Source organism: Acanthisitta chloris, unplaced genomic scaffold (assembly GCF_000695815.1).
Source record: "Acanthisitta chloris isolate BGI_N310 unplaced genomic scaffold, ASM69581v1 scaffold5638, whole genome shotgun sequence".
Taxonomy (NCBI): Eukaryota; Metazoa; Chordata; class Aves; order Passeriformes; family Acanthisittidae; genus Acanthisitta; species Acanthisitta chloris.
Genome location: NW_008687465.1, coordinates 1,016 through 20,470, shown reverse-complemented (window position 1 = coordinate 20,470; position 19,455 = coordinate 1,016). Strand labels below are relative to the sequence as shown.

The window sequence follows — 19,455 nt, the reverse complement described above, 5'->3', positions numbered from 1 at the left end:
GAGTGGTGTGGCCCAAGTGGTTACAGCAAAGGATAAAGTTTGGGTATAATCTCCCCTGAGACATTAACTATGCTGACCTCAAGAAAGCCATCTGACCTCCTTATGCCTCAATCAACCAGCTGGAAAACTGGATAACAAGCAGAACTGGGTTGAAAACCAGATGTGCAGATAAATTGGGTCTTCCTGGGTAAATAAATTACAAAATACCCTATACAGAACATAAAGAGTTTGATGCAGGTGGGAATGGTTTATTTAGCACTTTATTATGTGTTTGATTAAAAAATGGCACTGGGGACCAGGATTGTAAACACTGCCAATTTACTTGGAAATGCATTCACATTATCAGAATGAAATGAACTGGAAGGGAATGCAACAAGCAGAGAATAAGACCCAAAAAAATTTTTTTTATAGCCAGAGTCCTCAGGAAGTCTCTAACTCAGGCACAGAGTTATTTCACACAGGATATCTTCAACAAGTTCATATTGCTCATCTGAGGAAACTCAAAAAGTCCTTTCATTCCTTTTTCAAAGTTCTAAGCTACAAGCATGACTTTAAAGCAACACAGATCATGTTACGTTTTTATGAAGGTCTCAACTTGTAATGTATGATAAAAAAGTCCATAAAACAATGGATAAAGGCATGGATAAGGAACAACATATATGGAGCAGATTGGACACAAGTATTTTTATCAGAAAGGTGATTTTTCAGATCATTATCACTCTGGATAATATAAGTCTATCTGCTTCTCATAAAACAAAAATTTTCAAGCATTGCACCTTGAATTTCTTTAAAACATCCAGCATTCATCCCAAGAAGTGGGCGAGCAAGTGAACTAAGTCCTTTTGAAAAGTAAGCACACCTTGTAAAAGCAGCATTATAATGAAAATTCTAGTGCCATCTGGTTTAATGCACAGAAGAGGAAAGACACATCCACATTCCTAGTTTTTGATCTTGCCCCAGTTAACTGCTAAGAAGTTTGGGTTTTTCTTTTTTTTTTTGCTTCTTGGCCTCAGCTGGCTCATATGTAGAGGATATAATAGTGATACTTTTCATTGGGCCAAAAAATGCTATGAAACAAACAAAATTTCAATCACCAGATGTAAAGATTAGGTAAAGTAGCCCTCATTTAAAACCAGATCAGAGACTGCATTCTTATCACTGACTATACATTCTAAGTAACACAACAGAACTAGATGCACATGTGACAAGAAGAGAACAAGACCTAATGAGATGAAAACCAAGACAATGGTCTCAAAATATACAATAAAGAATGTAACTATCGACAGCACTATATACATGTACCATATGTCACCATTGCCAACATTTCATCAAAGGAAACCACACGTCTCACATTTTCTTCTCCCTCTCCAAAAGGGCTGAATTCATAAAATGTAGAGTAGAATTAAGATCAGTTGAAGTCATATCTCCCAAAAATCTTTCTTTTGTACTCTGTCTGAACAAATGCATGTACCTCTACCATGCAGCCACTGAAGGAAAAGTGACTTTTAAAGATGCACAGTGGTCACACACAAGGCAGTGCCTTTTTCCTTACGTTCCTCCAAAGTAAAAGTTGCATCTGAAAAACAATTGCTGTCTGTATCCCAAAATGCCAACTGGCAACTGCAGATGGTTTTAAAGACGCCTAAGTTTGTAACAAGTCTGCAAGTGACTCTTGTAGCAAGCAAACTTTGCTTGCTTCCCAAATCTTGCCCTGTCACGATCCTTACATACAATCTTTTCAGACTTCAGTACCTAATGTTTAAATATAAAATATATGACAGAAAAAGTAATAAACCTAGCAAAAATCACATCTAAACTATCTCAGTTTTGGAGAGTTGAGGGCAAAACAACAACATGGGGTTTGATTTTTATGGTAACCTTTGTTATGAAAATAAAACCAACAACTTCATACAGTGGGAACCATCAGAAAAGGCAGATGCCTGATTCAGAATGACTAATAAATAAATAATAAACAGAGAAGACACCAGGTCCACAAATTCATGAGGCTTTACTTCAAATAGAACAGTCCTACTGCTGCAAGGAAGGATTACAAAAGCTCATGGTTACAGCTATATATAGGTAAGATTTTTTTCTCTCAAAAATGAAGACATTTTTCTTAAGTAGTCATATGTAAGTGATCAAACTGTACTAACCTGTCATTTTAAAGACCAGAAAAATATAGTTACAATACATTGGGAAAAGCTGGCAACACCAATTTTTCAGAAAAAAATATTACAGGAAAAAACACAACTATCCATTTCAAAGTCCATGTAATTCCTGGAACTCATGAATGACAGCACATCCTTTCAGCATATAGGGCAGGATAAAAGGTGGTTATAGATTTGTGCAAGTGTGTATCAAGCTTCAATGCAAGGTGATCCACAAAACACTTTCACTATCCCTCAGCCAGCTACTCCTGACACAGCTCATCACAGCATTGCGTGGATGAAAAATGTTGCTGATGCACAACTTGACAGATTCAGGATTTTTGTAATGTAGGAAAGTTGAAGCTGAGGGAATCTATTTCTGTCTCCTGCACAAAAAAACATGGAACATAAATAGTAAAGATGGAGACCAAGAAGTATTCTCCCTGTTTTGATATTACTTTTACACAAGCGAAGTGAAGATTCAGATAACATGTTAGCAACTTCCATACAGCTGGAAGGCTTTGGAGATGTGGAATACCCTCCTATTTGAGAGCACAGTTATTTTACAGGTCAAATCCTTGCAACTTCAAATGAACAATTAATCGAGGAAGAAAGCTCTCCTTTGCCTGTACAGTTCATAAATGCTCTGAAGACAGCGTTTCCAGTGCCTGAAGTTGGCATATTAGACTACCAAATCCAGGTATCAGTTAATGCACTCTCTACACAAAAATCCTATTTTGAGCTGGGGGTATCTAGCCAGCACTCACCTGATAGAGCATAATTTGGCTTATTATTCTTTTCTACCACTGCAGATGTTTTGAGACTATTAGTAACATAAACTGATGACTTCCATTAGACTAAATTTACAGAACACCATCCCCCCATATTTTTCCTACAAAAATATGTTAATGATTTTAGAAAAAGATCTACTTTTAAAAAATAGCTTATGTTGCGTTATGTATTGTCAATTGCCTAGTGTAATGTAAACTTTTTTTTTTACAGTATAAATTTTAAGTGTAAGTTGTCCTGAGCAGACTGGAGCTATATGAAATCAGGACCCTTAAAAGATGCATGGCACACTTTGCTTTACACATCTGTTGTTACCAGATCACATCACTTGCTAATAGAGACAGCCTGAGAAAGATCCCTTTTTGTATACAGGTCATCCAAGGCTTTTTATGTCACCTCCAGCAACCTATGCTCCTGGGCTCCACAAAGATAGTCTAGCAGAGTGGGCCAAGGGGAGTTCAGCCAGGCTGTCCCCACAGTACAGACATCTCTCAACCTCAGCCAGCATTTCCTATACAAACTCCTACCTGCAGCACCACGAGGGTACAAGCAAGGGCAAAAGTATTTCTGCTGTCCACAGCTTCTTCCACCACAGTCAGGGAGCATAAGTGCTCAGCATCCCACAGTGGAGGATTCTTGCCCTACTGAAACTGAGGGCATGGTATTGATTAGACATTTTACAATCACAGGGCTGCTCTCTCCCACTTGAGGTTACAATGGCAACTGTATATTTTACTTTATTTTTAAGGAAGACCTTATGGCATGGTAATAGAGTTTGACTTAATGCTAGCCATGCTGACTTTTTCCTTCCCACTACAACAGAAGTAATGGGTCTCTAACCTCATTATACAAGGAGATGGATTCTCTCATTGTTACTGTGGTGCCCCATGTGGATAAAAAAACCACATTAATAACCTGATCAATGAAAAATTTTAAAAGAAAAGCTGAAAACGAAGCATAGTCATTAATGCAGTTAACACTGTTGCAGCTGTGTGGCAGTATGAACTGAACTGACAGCTCTAGTAATCCTGACTAGCTAACAATAAATAATGCTGTCCTGCAGGCAGGATTGATTTTTTGTTATTAATTTCTGCAGTTCTGTGAAGCACTGACAGTTAAAAAAGAGTAAGAAAGAGACCAAGGTAGGTCTGTTGGCTACTTCTTGATAAAACAGCTGCAGAGCTAACATACTAGAAGATAATTAACTATTTCAAAAATTAATTGCATTCACAAAGATAAAAGGCAAGTAATTTCAAAGAAACACATATACCCACTAAGTCCAGTGGGTACAGATATTAGTAGGGATGACAACTGAGCATGCTTTCTTTTTTGTGAGTTACTGGACTGCAGGAAAAGTACCTAGGACTTTGCAGAACTGCATCAAAGCAATCTCTAAAAATTTCTTGGTCTTTGAGAGAAAGACTGTACTTCAGGCACCGCTGTGAGAGGATTAAGCATTAGTAACAAGGCACATTCCTAATTAAACCCCTTCCCCCCATTTTATAAATCTGCAACAGAATTTTTAAAGGTATGAACAAATCTTGCAAGAGTGCACAGATCTTCTCCTAAAGCCAGGCATTTTCTGTAGATCAGTAGACTTTGCAGCAGTGTTATTTTAACAAATAACTTAGCTATACCATAAATTATAAAAAGAGAAATATAAGGTTAAAAGCATACCTAGGTACATTTTGGTGTTCAGCTCAAAAAATCTGGACCCCTGTATCAATGGTACGGACACTACTCGGAAGTGAAACAAATTTCCAAGAGAAGAACAGTCTGCAAATGCAAGTGATCAAAGAGACTTGGCAACTAGGCCAATAAGCAATGGTGCTATTAGGAATTTCATAGCTAACAACTAATATTCCAAAAGCCATTAGGAAGTGCATCACTTTGATCTATAAACCAGCATATGTCATCACAACAGGCAGGAAACACCTATCTAGAGAGGTAACCATAAACTTATGTGCAGCCAAAGCAGACGTCTGTGACTATAATTTAGAAATTTATCAAACAGCACACAATTAATATGAAATAGTCTTCAAAGTGATATGAGAAATGTGACCAACGAAGGGGAAAATAAAGAGGGCTATAGTTGCATGTAGGAGATACCCACACAACAACAGTTGCCAGGCAAAAGGGCAAGAGAAGCACAACAAACTGCAGATATGCAGGATAATGTAGGATATGCAGATATGTAGGATACTCCCAAATACACAGGAAGGATGACTGGTAAAACATAATAAACAGTACTGGAAACACAGGAGAACACACCTTGCAGGGGCTGGATATGGTGATAACATAAAAATATCAGGCATTAGATAAAATTAGAAGAAAGACCAGTCCATGCTGGTTCTTACTTCACTCAAAGAGCTCTCAAGCCTTACCACCTTGATTCTAAGAACCACCATGGGCCACAGTTACCACTGTTGACTGTACAGCATCAGGTCCGTGGCATTGTATACTCACAGCTAACTTATAATGAGTGTTAAAGACTGTCAGTTTTGTGCACAGTGTACAAAGTGATGATTACTAACATGCATGAGCTAACCTTTAGGAAGATGTTTGCTGCTAATGATTGAAATCAACATTTTAAGCCTTAAACCAAGTCTGATCTGCCAGCCTTCTAAACATTCCTACTGCTGTAATCTCCAGTTCCCTGGTATCTATCGAGTTATAAACCCAAGGTGGAACATCCATATGCACAAAAGAAATGATCTCAAACCACAATGACATCAGAGATGTTTGCAAGCATATCAATGCATCTAAATAAATCAGCTGTCTGATCCCTAATCAGTGACAAATGCTCCCATGAAGACATTGCTCAGTAGAGCCAAATGCAAGAACTCACAGTAAGATTATAATCCCTTTCCAGAAGTGTGCACTGTATGGCAAGTCTAATGAGTGTGAGCTCTTCCTTTTTTTTCCCTTCCTAAAAGCAGGATGAAGCATCAAACACTGTACTAAGAATAACCATATACTAACCACATCTTGTTCTCACAGTCTACAGGCAGTTCTTATTCTAAACACCACTATCACAAATCAACATTAAGATTAATAATATGCCTTAAACCCAGTATGATTTGCACAGTACACATTTGATGTTCAGTTTTTCAAGCCAGTTGCTCATTAATAGTAATTTTCTCATTTATACAGAATGGAATTTTAAAACTGATCCTTACACAATTCCTTGCAGAACTACCTGTGCAGGATTAAGCCACTCTCCCGCTGAGGATGGTGTTTGGTTTGTTTTCGAGAAACTCAACAGCCTCTTTCACTAGAAACTGTAGACTCAAAACTGTCCACTACTTTTGTTCTCAATTAACTCAGCATAACTCATCTTCAGCTCAAGATCATTAATACTGCTTTTAGCACGGAAATCTGTATGAAGTGTCTACAAGCAACTACAGAAGAAACATAGTTGAGTAAAAGTTTAAAATATAATCACAAATTTTAGCACATCTACAGACTTAATATTGCATACAGTTATCACATCTACATTTTAATAGCAAGAAGCAGAGACTATCAATCTCAAGGAGTAGGATTCTTCTCCTTTTTCTTGGAAGAGAGGAAGATAAGAAATGAGCATTCACTCACTGTTAGGTTTCACATGTAAGGAAGACACATATGTGTTCTGGGATGTCTTGTGCTGCCATCAACACTGCAGCTAATTACACAAGCAGAGAATTTGGTTCCGTAGCTAAAGAGGTCACTCAGCAACATGAGTGCTCATGAAAGCTGCACCCCTTTTATATTCCAAACATTTGTTTCCCTGTTGTGAGAGGAAAGGAAGTCACAGGAGACGACCTATGCTACAAGGAACGCTACAGGAAGATGTGCAGTCAGACTAGAAATTGCTTACAGAAATAAAACAATTCTTTTATGTGAAGAAAAGCATAATTGGACAATATATAAACAAGTCTGGACTAATGGATAGTCTTTCATCATAGATTTGGAAGCAAAGCATTATCAGGAAACTAAATGAAAAGTCTACAAACACTAAATGCCCAAACTAGAGAATCTCACACATGCTTAGGAAAAAAGTAGTTTTGTCTGTTTATTAATGCTACTTGCTTTTTCTACTACAGAATTTATCCTTGCCAAATGCAGCCTCATTGTGACATATGGATTTCTCATGTGAAATTCCAACACAGACTTGATTCAAAGCAGAATACACTCAGTCCATGAAGCTCTGCTCATATGCAGCTCTTCAAGAGAAATCATGTAAAACCTTCAGCCTTTTGATGACTTGCACCTGTCTTACAATAATTTTGAAGAATGCATGGCTACTCAGAAATTGTTTTTTCCCCTCCATCTAATAGTTTCTTCTGTAACACAGTTTCCCTTCTGCTGTGCCAAAAGCACACTAACAGCAACGATTGCATAAAGAAATCTAGTCCAATCAATGAGCAGACAACTGTTTAATACAGCCAAATAAAGTGTACTCATCTGAATCAGTCGGATCGTGTTTTCTCCAAACTAGTAAACAGCTGCAGACACAGTCTGCTTCCCATCAAATGTTCCATGTATAACAAACTATACCTTGTATCTCTGATGGTTCACTAGTAATTTTTCAATACCATGACTTTCAAAACATATGACAACTATATTTTATTGAAGAAAGGAATAAACTTAGACTGTCCAAGCCACAAACTGAGGACCAATCCAGAAACTGTACTGTAGGTGCCAAGAGTCTGCTGAATGTCAGTATTTGCTGGCATTTTTATTATTATGAATATAAGTGCAGACCAACTTCTTCAAAGAAGAAACACACTTCAAGCATGACAGAAAAGGAAATGCTCACAACTCCTATTATAACAGCACAGAAGCAGAGAAAATGACTCCTTTAACACTGTCTGGAAAAGGTATGTCAAAGGAGTAGCTGGAAATGTGTTTAAAAGATGGAGAACCTTAAAGAGAAATGCACATTCTACATTCGGGTCTTTGGTATCAACAGTGCTAAAATGACTAGCAACATCGAAAAGCTAGTAAAATTTTGATCGCCACTCTCCTTAGTGACACTGTTCAAGCACAAAACTTCTGCCCTCCATAATTTTTTGTGACTTATTTTCAATTCATTCACAAGAAAAAAATCCCTGCATGTGCAAGAAGACACAGAGGAAACCAACCAGACTGAGACACATTTTCAAATCTCTGAACAGCAGTAAACTATTACGAGCTTAAATCAGGTATTTACTATTTTTGTTTGACTATGTACATAAATTCCGAGCCCTTTGAAAATTTAACTGACTCCTGAACATACTTGAGAGAGCTGATTTTGCACCAATGTGACTGTTACTAACTAATATTAAGTGCATTCTTTCTCTGAGTGCAACAACAAACAGGACACTAAATCGAGAATAAACAAATTGGAGATAATGACCCAGACTACAGTTTCTCACAGAGGACAGTAGAGACTAGTCTGGTGAAAACTGGGGTATCAATGCCTAAAATTTTTATCCCGCTCTAAAACTCTTAGCCATGGCATCCCTGTGGCACACAAGTCCAAAAGAGCTCCCCAGCTCTTACTGTGATGCCTCATGGAAGCACAGTAAAAAAACCTGAGATTAGTGTCACTTTTAGAATCATTAACTATGATGTCCACATGGCTATCCCCCAAAAGACAGAAGACACTAAAGAGCTATATTAAATTCTTTTTCTGTATCTGGTTACCTATGGGAAGAATTGCAAAGACCTGACTCATTTTGTCCCTTCGGGAGTTCTTGAAATTTACTTGATAAAAGTTCTAACAGCAGCAGGTGCTTCTTCCAGGATCCCAAAAGTCCAACACTCAAACCAGAAAATAATCTGGCCATAAAATACCAAACATTTGCCTTAACCTTTTCAAGTAAAATTGAACATGTTAACTTTGACAAGCCATCTCTGTAATTCCTGGGGACTGCAGACACAGTATTGTTAGGTAATGAATGAATGAATGAATAAATATATCACAAATCCAGTTTCTAAAAATTATTTTCTGCACTGGCACAGAGCAGATAAAGTAAATGGAACTCTAATTTTCAGTATTTGGCTTCTATGTGCAACTGATTCATTAGAATTAGAAAGCGTGGGTTAAGTATGAGGTAAACTGAGGAAAGAATGTTGAAGGATTTCTTTTTTATAAATATCATTCATATATTAAGGAATGTATGCTATACTTGATGCATGACTTCAGCTAAGATTAACTGCAAATCACTACCAAATGGCTGTATGGCCTGTTTTCCAAAATGTATAGAAAGATAGACAGTCCATAATGTAATGTCTTGAATTTCAGCACTTACATAATAGAAGATTTACCTGATTTTGCATCAGCTTGTAGTACAGGTGCAAAGGACTTAGGTTACTGGCAAGCATAAGGAAAATTAATCTAGAAACCAGAAGAGCAGTTTCTCAAATTCCATAAACAGTTTATAAAACTAATTGCAATAGCATACGCATCAATTCTGGATGTGTAACCAGCTATGCTACCACTGACCAACACAATCAGAATACATGAAAAAGGCCAAATACTTCCCTCCAAAGGTCATTGATACAGACAGATCACATAACCCATAACTGGGAATTGGACCATCCAAGTTATTTCTGGAAATTTCTGGGTCTCACATAAGAATCAAAAAAGTCTGTTTTCATTAAAATAAATAGAAGTAGAAGGAAAATGCCAGTCTTGCAAGAAACTTCACTTGAAGTTAACATAATTCATCTTTTAGCTACTACTGCAAAAGCTGTAATTTACAGTAGATGAATCACTAATGTCCCTCAAAGCTATGGATATACATACAGGCTATATTTTAGCCCTATACCTCAGGTGTTACAATTTTCAGAAGAAATCCCAATTCGTTCATTAAAAGGAAGATCAGATAGTAGACTAACTTCAGTTAAAACTCCCTCAAGACAAGAGGAGAAAAATAAAACCAGGCTTTGTGCAGCTATTCTCAATAGAGCCACAGCCCAAAGAGCTGAGGCAACTGTCACAAACTAAGTAATTTCTTTCAGCATGCCAAAACTCAAAGCTGCATTCCTTAGAAAACTATCCAAAAAGATCCTGAAAGCCTTTCTGGATGCCACAAAACATGTCAGTATAGAGTGGCACAATGGATGTGCATCCAGACCACAACTTATTTGAGAAAGTTTTGTTTATAGAATTATGATAGGGAAATATAAGGGGTTTTTCCCCCATCAGAATAAGACACCTTGTCCCTTGCAATTCTCAGACTGTAGGATTAAATTGTAACAGAAGTTATGAGAGCATATATGTAAGTATACTGTATGAAGTAATTCAAAGCAAATGAAATAGCTGCATGCATGTTTCTTCAAAAACAGTCAGGAGGCAGCAGGCAATCTGGGCTGCTGCTCACCTGACACTGAGACACATATTCAAAAAAGTGTGAGAACAGAATGAAAAAAAAGAACAAAAGAGCTTCTGATACTTAAACTGTTTCTGGAACATTGTACAGTAGGAACCTGATGCAAAACTGTGTAAAGGGCTATAACAACTCACATGTGAAAACCCACCACACATGAAAATCCCTTTACACCTAACTACCCTCTCTGTCTTAAGAAAAAATAGAAGCCATATTTCCCTAACATTCCTCAAGCCATAGTCCCCTGCAACACACAGTCATATAAGCTTGTGTTCACAAAATGCTAAAACAAACATGAGGCATTTTGCATTTAGATGTATCTCTATCAGACATTGTTAGGATCTTATATAGGGGCTGCAAAGCTCAAAAGTCTACAGATCCAGTATTACTGCCCTTATACAAATCTACATTGGGATAAGTCACAGGAGGCCACAGAAGCACAGTAGCTTATCAAACAGAGCCCACCAGAGATGCCTCATGTCAAGCAGGAAGACACAAAAAATTGCCAGTTATTTTACTGACTAATCATTATCTCTACATCTGCATAAATATCAAGAGAGATGAAATCTAATGCTTGCTATAAACTTCAGAAACTAGAATGAGGAGACTCAGGATTTATCACAATGTGTTTTATATTTATATATTTGTGTGCTCTGAAATAACCAGTTAGCACACAATTGCCTTGCTATCCCAACTGGAAATAATGTTACTCTTCCACTCTTCACATTTTCTGTGTGACATTGTTTAGGAGAATTCTTTGATTCAAAGGCACTAGTGATAGATTGTAAAATTATAGTTAACACTTTTAGTAACAAGACTGACAAGGGTTCCATTGTTTTGTTTATTTCTTTAAAGATACAGCTCAACTGATCTATACATCCTAGTATTTAAGCAAAGTCCTGACATCCAGCCTTTGGACTTGGTTTTGACCAAAATCCTGCTAAAGTGACTATATAAACCCAAATTCAAATCACTTACTAGCACTCTAGCATATGTATCTGACATCTTGTCCACTTTCTAGCTAGATTTCTGCATATAAAAAACACATACCAAATTCTATCCATTCTAGTGAAAACTGTATTTCTTCATCTGGCAGACTTAATCTTCAAATTAATTCTTAGAAAGTTTCTTATCCTGTCATAGTTCTGACTCTATTTTTCAAAAGAAAACTCAAAACTAATATTACAAGACAGACAGGATTTTATTAGTCACAAAGTATTTCAGCTGTAAGCAAGTTCCCCATAACTCTTCTGGCTCTCAGAATTGTATGGAAATAAGTACTCCCTCTTCAGACACATCTTTCATCTGATAAACAATGTCTTTAGGTTAAACCTTAACACAGTAAAATTTATGTCAATCAGTAAAAGTTAAAAAATGGTAGATAGTATGTGGAATTATGGTGAGTGGATTTGAGTTAGCCTGACACCTTACCTGACTGGCTTTCTTTCTCGTAGCAAATCTTCCAGACTCTTTTCACAGTGTTCAGCCGCTACGACCAGTCTCTCTAATTGACAAGGGAAAAATATACAAATAAGTAAAAAATGTTCTAAGAGGACTGGAATCCAAATGAGACCCTGGGAGTATAGACTTCTTAGTCTACCTATTTGACAGATGTTAAATTATTTTGACACACATTGTATGGAAAATAATTAAAAGTTAAAGATGTATAACTTCTGGCTATCACCACTATTTTCATTTATGAGATACAGCAGATTATATTTCATGCTTCCTCATGCGAAGTACTGCCAATCCATCCATCCAATAATCTCCTAATCAATGCTGAAGGCCTCAGCCAATGTCAGTCAGAGCTGACTGAAAAATAGAGGTCTCAGAGAAGATAAAGCATCTGTAAATTTGCAGAAATATGTGGCCAGGTTGATAAGAGAGACTCGAAGTAACACTGGCTTTGAGAAAAGGGACTCAGAACCAGCACAGGAGATTCAGTCCTGATGGGCCAACCAGCACATTATTAGCTCTAGCACCTCTTGCCCAACAAGTAGCTGCAGCACTTGCAGGGGTTCCACATGTTCTGAAGATTGATGGCCTATCTGAATACAGAGGAAAACCCAAAACCAATACTGCACTGAAGACAACAATCATGCAGTAGGAAAAGACAAATGTACAAGATGTTACATGTGGGTGTGAGAAAACTCCTAAAGAAGCTGGTCTTTGCCATTTCCACTACATAGAACAGATGGTAGGCAATGTTCAAAATCAACTCAAACTAAACTATTTCAAGCATATTTTTGTAAGACTACTGTTACAGTAAGATGAAAACAGAAAACTGAGGAACACAAGTAATCACATTAAAGCTGGAATGCTTCTTACTCAACTCTGTTTCTCCCTTTTTAAAATCAAAGGATCATTTAAGCTTTCTTTGGAAGAAAAAATTATAGGATTGTCTTCTACAATGCCAAAGATTTAAAAGCAGTTTGATTTTTTTTTAAAAATCCCATTTGAATGTTTTTCTTTTATTTTTATATTCCCCCCCTTTGAGGGTCTTTTTGGAGGGAATGCATACACCTGATTTTTTTTTGCAGTTTTTCCTAGTCTGCACTCATATTTCTCTGTAAGAATAGAAAGTGACATTTGCAACAAAACCCCCACAAACATTAAATCATTATACATATCACTGACAAGTTGAAAATTTTGTCAGTATCAGAATAATAAAATTTGCCACTAAATTTGCCATATCATTTGAAAGTTATTAGCTGTTATTCTAACCATTACAAAGAGAACAGTCTCTTGACTTCATGGTCAGACATTTTATTTGCTATCCATCAAGTTATTTCAACTATCAGAAGATATTTTTTCCCTTCATATTTATACACACACATAAATCTTCATGTCATTTACTCTTCATTGTCAAAAGGCCAGTTTATATATTTATTTTTATTTATCAAACGTTATGTTAATGTCTCCTAACTTTTCAACACAAACTGCATTGTAATAAAATCCCAGTTTATGTTTCCAGAGGTACTAGCAAAACCAAATGAAAATGATTAAACTTTGAAGATCTCCTGATTGCATAAATCACAAATTTACATGTTTGAGATCAAAGGAAAACACATGAAGAACTCCTTGCCCCACAGAATACTTCAGTGTTTGGAATTGGCAATATCCCAGTTTTCTAAAAATCTGATACATCCAATCATACTCCATTCTAAAGGGGAAAAATAAACTTGCTCTACTTTATGAGACAGTAGCTAAATGCACTTTCATATGGCAACATTGTTAATTACAAAGTTAAAGGTGGAAAAACTAAAGTTGCCACAGGTGTTTCAACCTCTTTGTGGAAATTAACTGCTGTAGTACTACTGAGCTTGCAACAGAGAACATCAGCTACAGCAGAAAAAAGCAACTGACACTTTGTTCAAGCTAACAGTGTGATAAGTTATTTTAAAAGACTAAAAATACCTGTACTAGAACAAAGTAACCATTAGTGGGAGAAAGCTTAAAGAGATAGAAAAAAAATACAGGAAGCTTGCAGTCAAGACACAAGATGAGACAACAAGAATAGCTGCAAATCAAGTACAAGAAACCTAACCATCACATGAAAATGTTCAGAAGATTAGAACATGGGTGTACGGTTGGAGCTCAGCATCAAAAATACATGTATCTCCACGACCCACACAAAGAAGTGGCACGGCATGAGTGCAGTACAGAGTACAACAATTTTAATGAGGCATAAAAAGACAGAAGTTCTTAGCTACACCAGTTAGTGTACCATACAACAAAACAGGACAGACAGCAAACCTCTGCCTCGACTCTGCAGAGAAGAAACAAAAGCACCCATACTGCCAGGCACAGCAAAGGTACACACTAATTTTAAGACTAAAAACCAGCCACTTTCTGGTGCTACAAAAGCAATATTCTGCTCAGTCACCTTAAGATATATTGCCACAGAAAATGAATTGTAATCATATATAAAATTTGTTTATTAAACAGATACTCACCATGTTTACCTCTGGTAATATCAACGTACTGGCAAAGCCTGGGATGAGTGATTGTTTTAAGGATTTGGAATCTCCCCAAAATTTTTATGGAGTTAGGTGTTAGAGGGAGGCCATTACTTCCACAGACATCATGTGGCAGAGCTGAGGCAAAGAAGGTGGAGGCACCCATCACAGTATCTTTCAAAGGAAACATCTTCACAGAACCTTAACCCTTCAGGGCAATTCGTGCTCCTTACATAGAGAACACAGAGGAAAAACTGATCTGCAAAAGATACAGACTGGGGTTACTAGTTGTTTACTAAATAATGCAATAAAATTATTTTTTCCCCTCTGTTACGGGAGAATGGGACAGCTTTGCATAATGAACACAATAATAATAATAATAATAATAATACAGTGCTGTGCATCATAAACATCACATTTAAAGATGAAATTATAGTGATAGCTTTAAACACAGATTTAAGATTCAAATAAAACTGTTTTTAGGAGCAGATAAATGCTTTAATACACACTATCTTCAGATGACTACTGGAACACTGAGTTTCATGACCACTTTTCCCTCCAGCAGGACAAGCTCTCTCTTCTGAACTATGCATTTCAATTCGGTTCAAGCTAAACATTTTCTCTGCATTTTTCCATAACTATTAAACAATTCAAGAACAAGAAAATCTAAACCATGCATAAGTAACAGACACCTCAGATAGGCCTCAGGTAAAACTGCCTGATCTCTTTTTACTAGCAAACTATGATTTTAATTTGAAACAAGTACCAAAAACTGAATCAAGCCTCTGCTCAGCTCATTTCTGGACTGCTCAGCATGTGACACAAGACATTACAAACTCACTAGGCAGTATTATCCTTCCATAGCACATGTGTAATTGTGTGTAAAGATACATGTACAAACAGAGATAAAAAGGCCAAGCTTAGAAAATATTGAGTGAACTCTGGAGTGGAAGTGGTGATGGTGGAGCAGATGGCACTATCATGGCATAAGAGGCCATGGAGTAAACCAAAAACTTCATTAACAAAACCATGCAGAAGAGCACCAACCATCCAGCTCACTCCAACAGTATGGCACAGAGTCTGGAGGCATCTGTATATGCCATCAACAGAAATAGTCCACTGATCTGGAGAGGAACTCCCTTGTCAGCTACAGAACAGTAATTACAAGCTCTAAAGAGCAGAAGAAGATATGCAAGTTCTCTGGGAAAAGAGGAGGAAGAACACTGAGGATCTGAACCCCATAAAAATATTATGAAAAGCTTAAAAGTATAAATGAAACAAAATTCTTTCAAACCAGATGTGATAATTTTAGGGGCTTCGTGAAACAAAACCCAAGAAGAGTAAGATTATGCAGAGCACTAATGAAGCTCTATGCTACTTTTTATTATTCTTTCAGCCAACATTAACCTGCTGCTTTTAGGAAAAGCTATTTTCTCCTGAGGAAATTACATAGGAGAAAGAGAATGCTTAACAATTTAGTGTCTCAAAATTATTTTTTATCTAAGGGAATAGTCTTGTTCCCAGAACAAAATTCCCAGTAAAAAAATACTAAATTTATTTTGCAAATTCCAACTGAGAGTGACTCCATACAGGTTGCACAAAGACCTTTATATACCAAACATACTTACTAAGCCTACACAAATGGAAATTATGGAATGTACCTTCTGTTTTAACTAATACAGTCCAATTTAAGATACAAAGCAAATATTAAAGACTGCTTTCATTTGTGGGCTTTTATCCCCATGAGGAAACAGACAGGACATTTACATTCTAATAAACATCATCATATTAAATATGAATGCATAGCATTAAGGAATCAAACTTAAAAAAGGAAGAAAATAAACCTGAAACAGCTTTGAACACTGGAGTTTGCATGGCAGTATCTGTATTAAAAGTCTTATTTGTAAAGATACAATGCTTTCATATCTCATGAATATTTAATTTTTTTTTCAAATTATTTATTTTAGGATGCAAAAAATGCAAATTGAAGTTCGCATTTTCCATTGGAAAGACATCAGTTGGACAGAGTGCAAGCAGAAAGACTTATTGGCATGTAGCAAGTTCTAATTGGAAATCTTTAACTCTGTTTATAATAAGACCCACATTCCTATATAAAACATCATGTCTGCGAAATGAACTCCCCAGCTTCAGAAAGAAAATATATATTAAACATCTAGGGAAAAAAAAGCTTAATTTAGAGATAAAATTATAATCTTGCTTGGCACAATGGTCCTCTAATATTTGCACTAAAATAAACAAAACCAAGTAATTATGATCAGAGTTGAGGGGAGAGTAAAATCACACCTAGCCGCAAGGTGCATTATACCTCTAAAAATGTAAATATGTAGTATACAGTATCAGGCAAGAAACATTATCATTTTTACTGTAGAAAAATAAAGTCAGATAATACGTCTCTAATACATTGTACCTGCCTTCAGATGATATCTAGAAAGGCATTTTAGTGAAAAGAATTGCCCTCTAGATGACTCGGCTTACAAGGATGAAGTACAACACCTGCAATGCTTTCAAATAGACAACTGCAGACTTAGTACTCACTTCCTTTGGTTAGAAAGCAGACAGGCAAAAAGGAAGATGTGAGATAAGCAAAAAATCTTTCCTGTCACCCATCTAAAGGAATCAATAAATAGTTTTAAAAGGTATGCATTAAAATATGTCTTATTATCCAATTCTGTGGAGACCACAAAACCAATAAGAAATGTTTTCTCTGATGACAGAAAACAGCTAGTTCTAGTTCTGCCATTAGCTGCTTCACAATTAAACTCTGACCTCTGCCCTCAATTCTCAACTTACATCAATTCAGAGACTGAGTTGAAAAGTAAACCAAGGAACTCCCAACTCAATACTACCACCTTCTTTAAGAAGGGCCACATATTACAGCATAAGTGAAAGGGTTTTTAAAACTAGTTTATTTCAGTCTAGACATTTCTAAATTAAAACAGAAATGTTATAGATACATATATAATTCATCTGAAAAAAGATCTCATTCCACTATCTTTAAATTGTGGGGGTTTTGTTTGTTTGTTTTTTTAACTCCACACCAAATTCTAGCATAACTATAAACACAGAGAATGCTATACACCCTCCCTATGTTCAATGCCCACAATTTTACAACTCAAACTCACTTTTACAATATAGAAAAGACACATATTGCATAAATTCTATGATTTGGAGGAACGAATTACATCCTGCAGAGCTTCCCTGTTACTCTGAAATAAAAGCAGGAACAAAAAAAAGAAAGGCTGGTTATTTTAAAAAGACACTAGAAGTACTTAAGGCAAATTCAATTTTGGTGTTGAATTCCAGAAATTCAATTCTGATAATCCGAAACAGCGAGGATGGAAGAGGAGGTGAAGATTTGTCTATTAGTGTAATCTAAAATTACTGAGTCACTGTTTCCAAAGTACCATTTATTCCCTACATGAGACAGAGTCCATCACATCTGTGAAATAGGTCTGGCACAAAGATTAGAAGCCCAGGCATGGATTTGTGGCATCCCATCTCTGAATGACCTTCCTCAGCCCCCAATCTCCTTTCAAATTTCCCTTAGAAACTTTCACAGTACACAAAAACACTAACATTCTCAGCAAAATCAGCCACAAAGAAAAAGACCATAACAAATTCCTATTTAACATCCAGTTTAGCACTATTTTGAAAACCTTGTACTAGATAGCTTTTTCATGTCCAACACTGAGAAATAAAATACAAAACAGATCTCCTCATCTACTGAGCAGCTTATTTGTCCCTCTGACCACCTAGTGCTCTCAGAGAACATACACAATTTTTTCTTTCGAATTTAGCCTTTTTTAGCCATCATTTACAACTTCTGCTCTACAGTAGTACTAAGGCAATTGAATCAATGGACACAAAGAACTTTGCCCTTAAAGAAAATAAATCAAAATGTCTCAGAAGCAAATACTGCACATAGAAACTGACCAACCTGAATGAATCTCCCCAGTGAAACACATCTACGTGCATCCACGTGCAGAAATAATGACAACTGGCTGTGTGCCAATACCTGTTAGTAATTTGAAACGGCTAATTATTTAAATGCCTCCTAAGTATCAAGGTGTAAATATCCCTTACCTAATAAAGGCAGTTTTTCAGAATTAAAACTTAATTATAATCAGTACTGATACCAAATTATTTCAAAAGCAGTTGAGAACAATTTCAGTAGACCAGGTGGCCTGAACACCCTGTACTAACACTGTTTTCCATTAAGCCACAGTATTTCAAATAAAGAAGGCCATTTCATAAGAAAAAAATTCTTTAATAAAATATCATTGCTCTTAAAACACTCCTGTTGCAACTACAGCAATTATTAATTCGATGAGCCTAAATAGAAGGTATAATTTTAGTTAGTGTTGCTACATCACAAAAACCTTGAAACTGATTCGACTCCTACTGTGTCTCAGCTACTCACAAAGTTTTGTAAAAAGCATAATAGGTATTGAAGAAAAGTTGAATTCAGATGCCTATGAAAGGAGCACAGGAAATAAGTAAGTTTGTTAGGACAATCACAATAATGAGATTAGGCACATTGATTTCGCAATAATAAAAATAAAACCCTTTAACTTATTCCCTTAATTTTTGTAGGGAATAGAGGAACTGTGGATTAAATTTAGTTCACTTCACAATTTCTTTTTTCCATCTGCAGTATAAACATCTAATACAAATGCCAAAATATTGCTAACAAAATATAATGTAAGCAGCATTGTGTTTAACCAAATGTTTTTGCCTGTGGCATAACATCAAAACATCCTCTCGTACAACATTCTGTAACTTCTCTAACCTTTGCTGAAGTAACAAGTATTCTGACCACAAAGAATAACTATGGAGTCATGGGCAGATAATTACAGACAATACACACATCAGGTACACTTAAAAGAAAAAACCACCATTGTCATTATCCTGTCCAAACTGATAAATTCAGTGCAGTAAAGAAACACTTTGCTTCAGATTCCAACTACACCAATTCAACAGTAGATAAACAGGTGTACCAAAATTTTAATTACAATACTGTCATTCAAGATCAACATAAAATGCAAACCAGATTTTGACAAGGCTCCAATGTCATTATTTTGCCTTCAATGAATACTGAACTTTGAGGGGAAAAAACACAGCCAGTTATCATGGTGGTTTTGGCACAGGTAACCAATACACATTTGGAGAGTTATTTCATGA

The 19,455-nt window shown here is 36.3% G+C and overlaps 1 protein-coding gene across 1 annotated transcript in view; it reads right to left on the bottom strand.

The window, feature by feature from the left end:
- The window catches only part of TBCK (TBC1 domain containing kinase), a 40,846-nt gene extending 26,365 nt beyond the window's left edge, over positions 1 to 14,481 (bottom strand). Inside the window, exons 1-2 of the mRNA XM_009080588.1 lie at positions 14,251 to 14,481; positions 11,726 to 11,798 (exon numbers count right to left, since the gene is read on the bottom strand). Coding sequence (XP_009078836.1) covers positions 11,726 to 11,798; positions 14,251 to 14,443 — 266 coding nt within the window. The 5' untranslated portion in view covers positions 14,444 to 14,481. The remainder of the gene's footprint in view (positions 1 to 11,725; positions 11,799 to 14,250) is intronic.
- Positions 14,482 to 19,455: the final 4,974 nt, after the last annotated feature.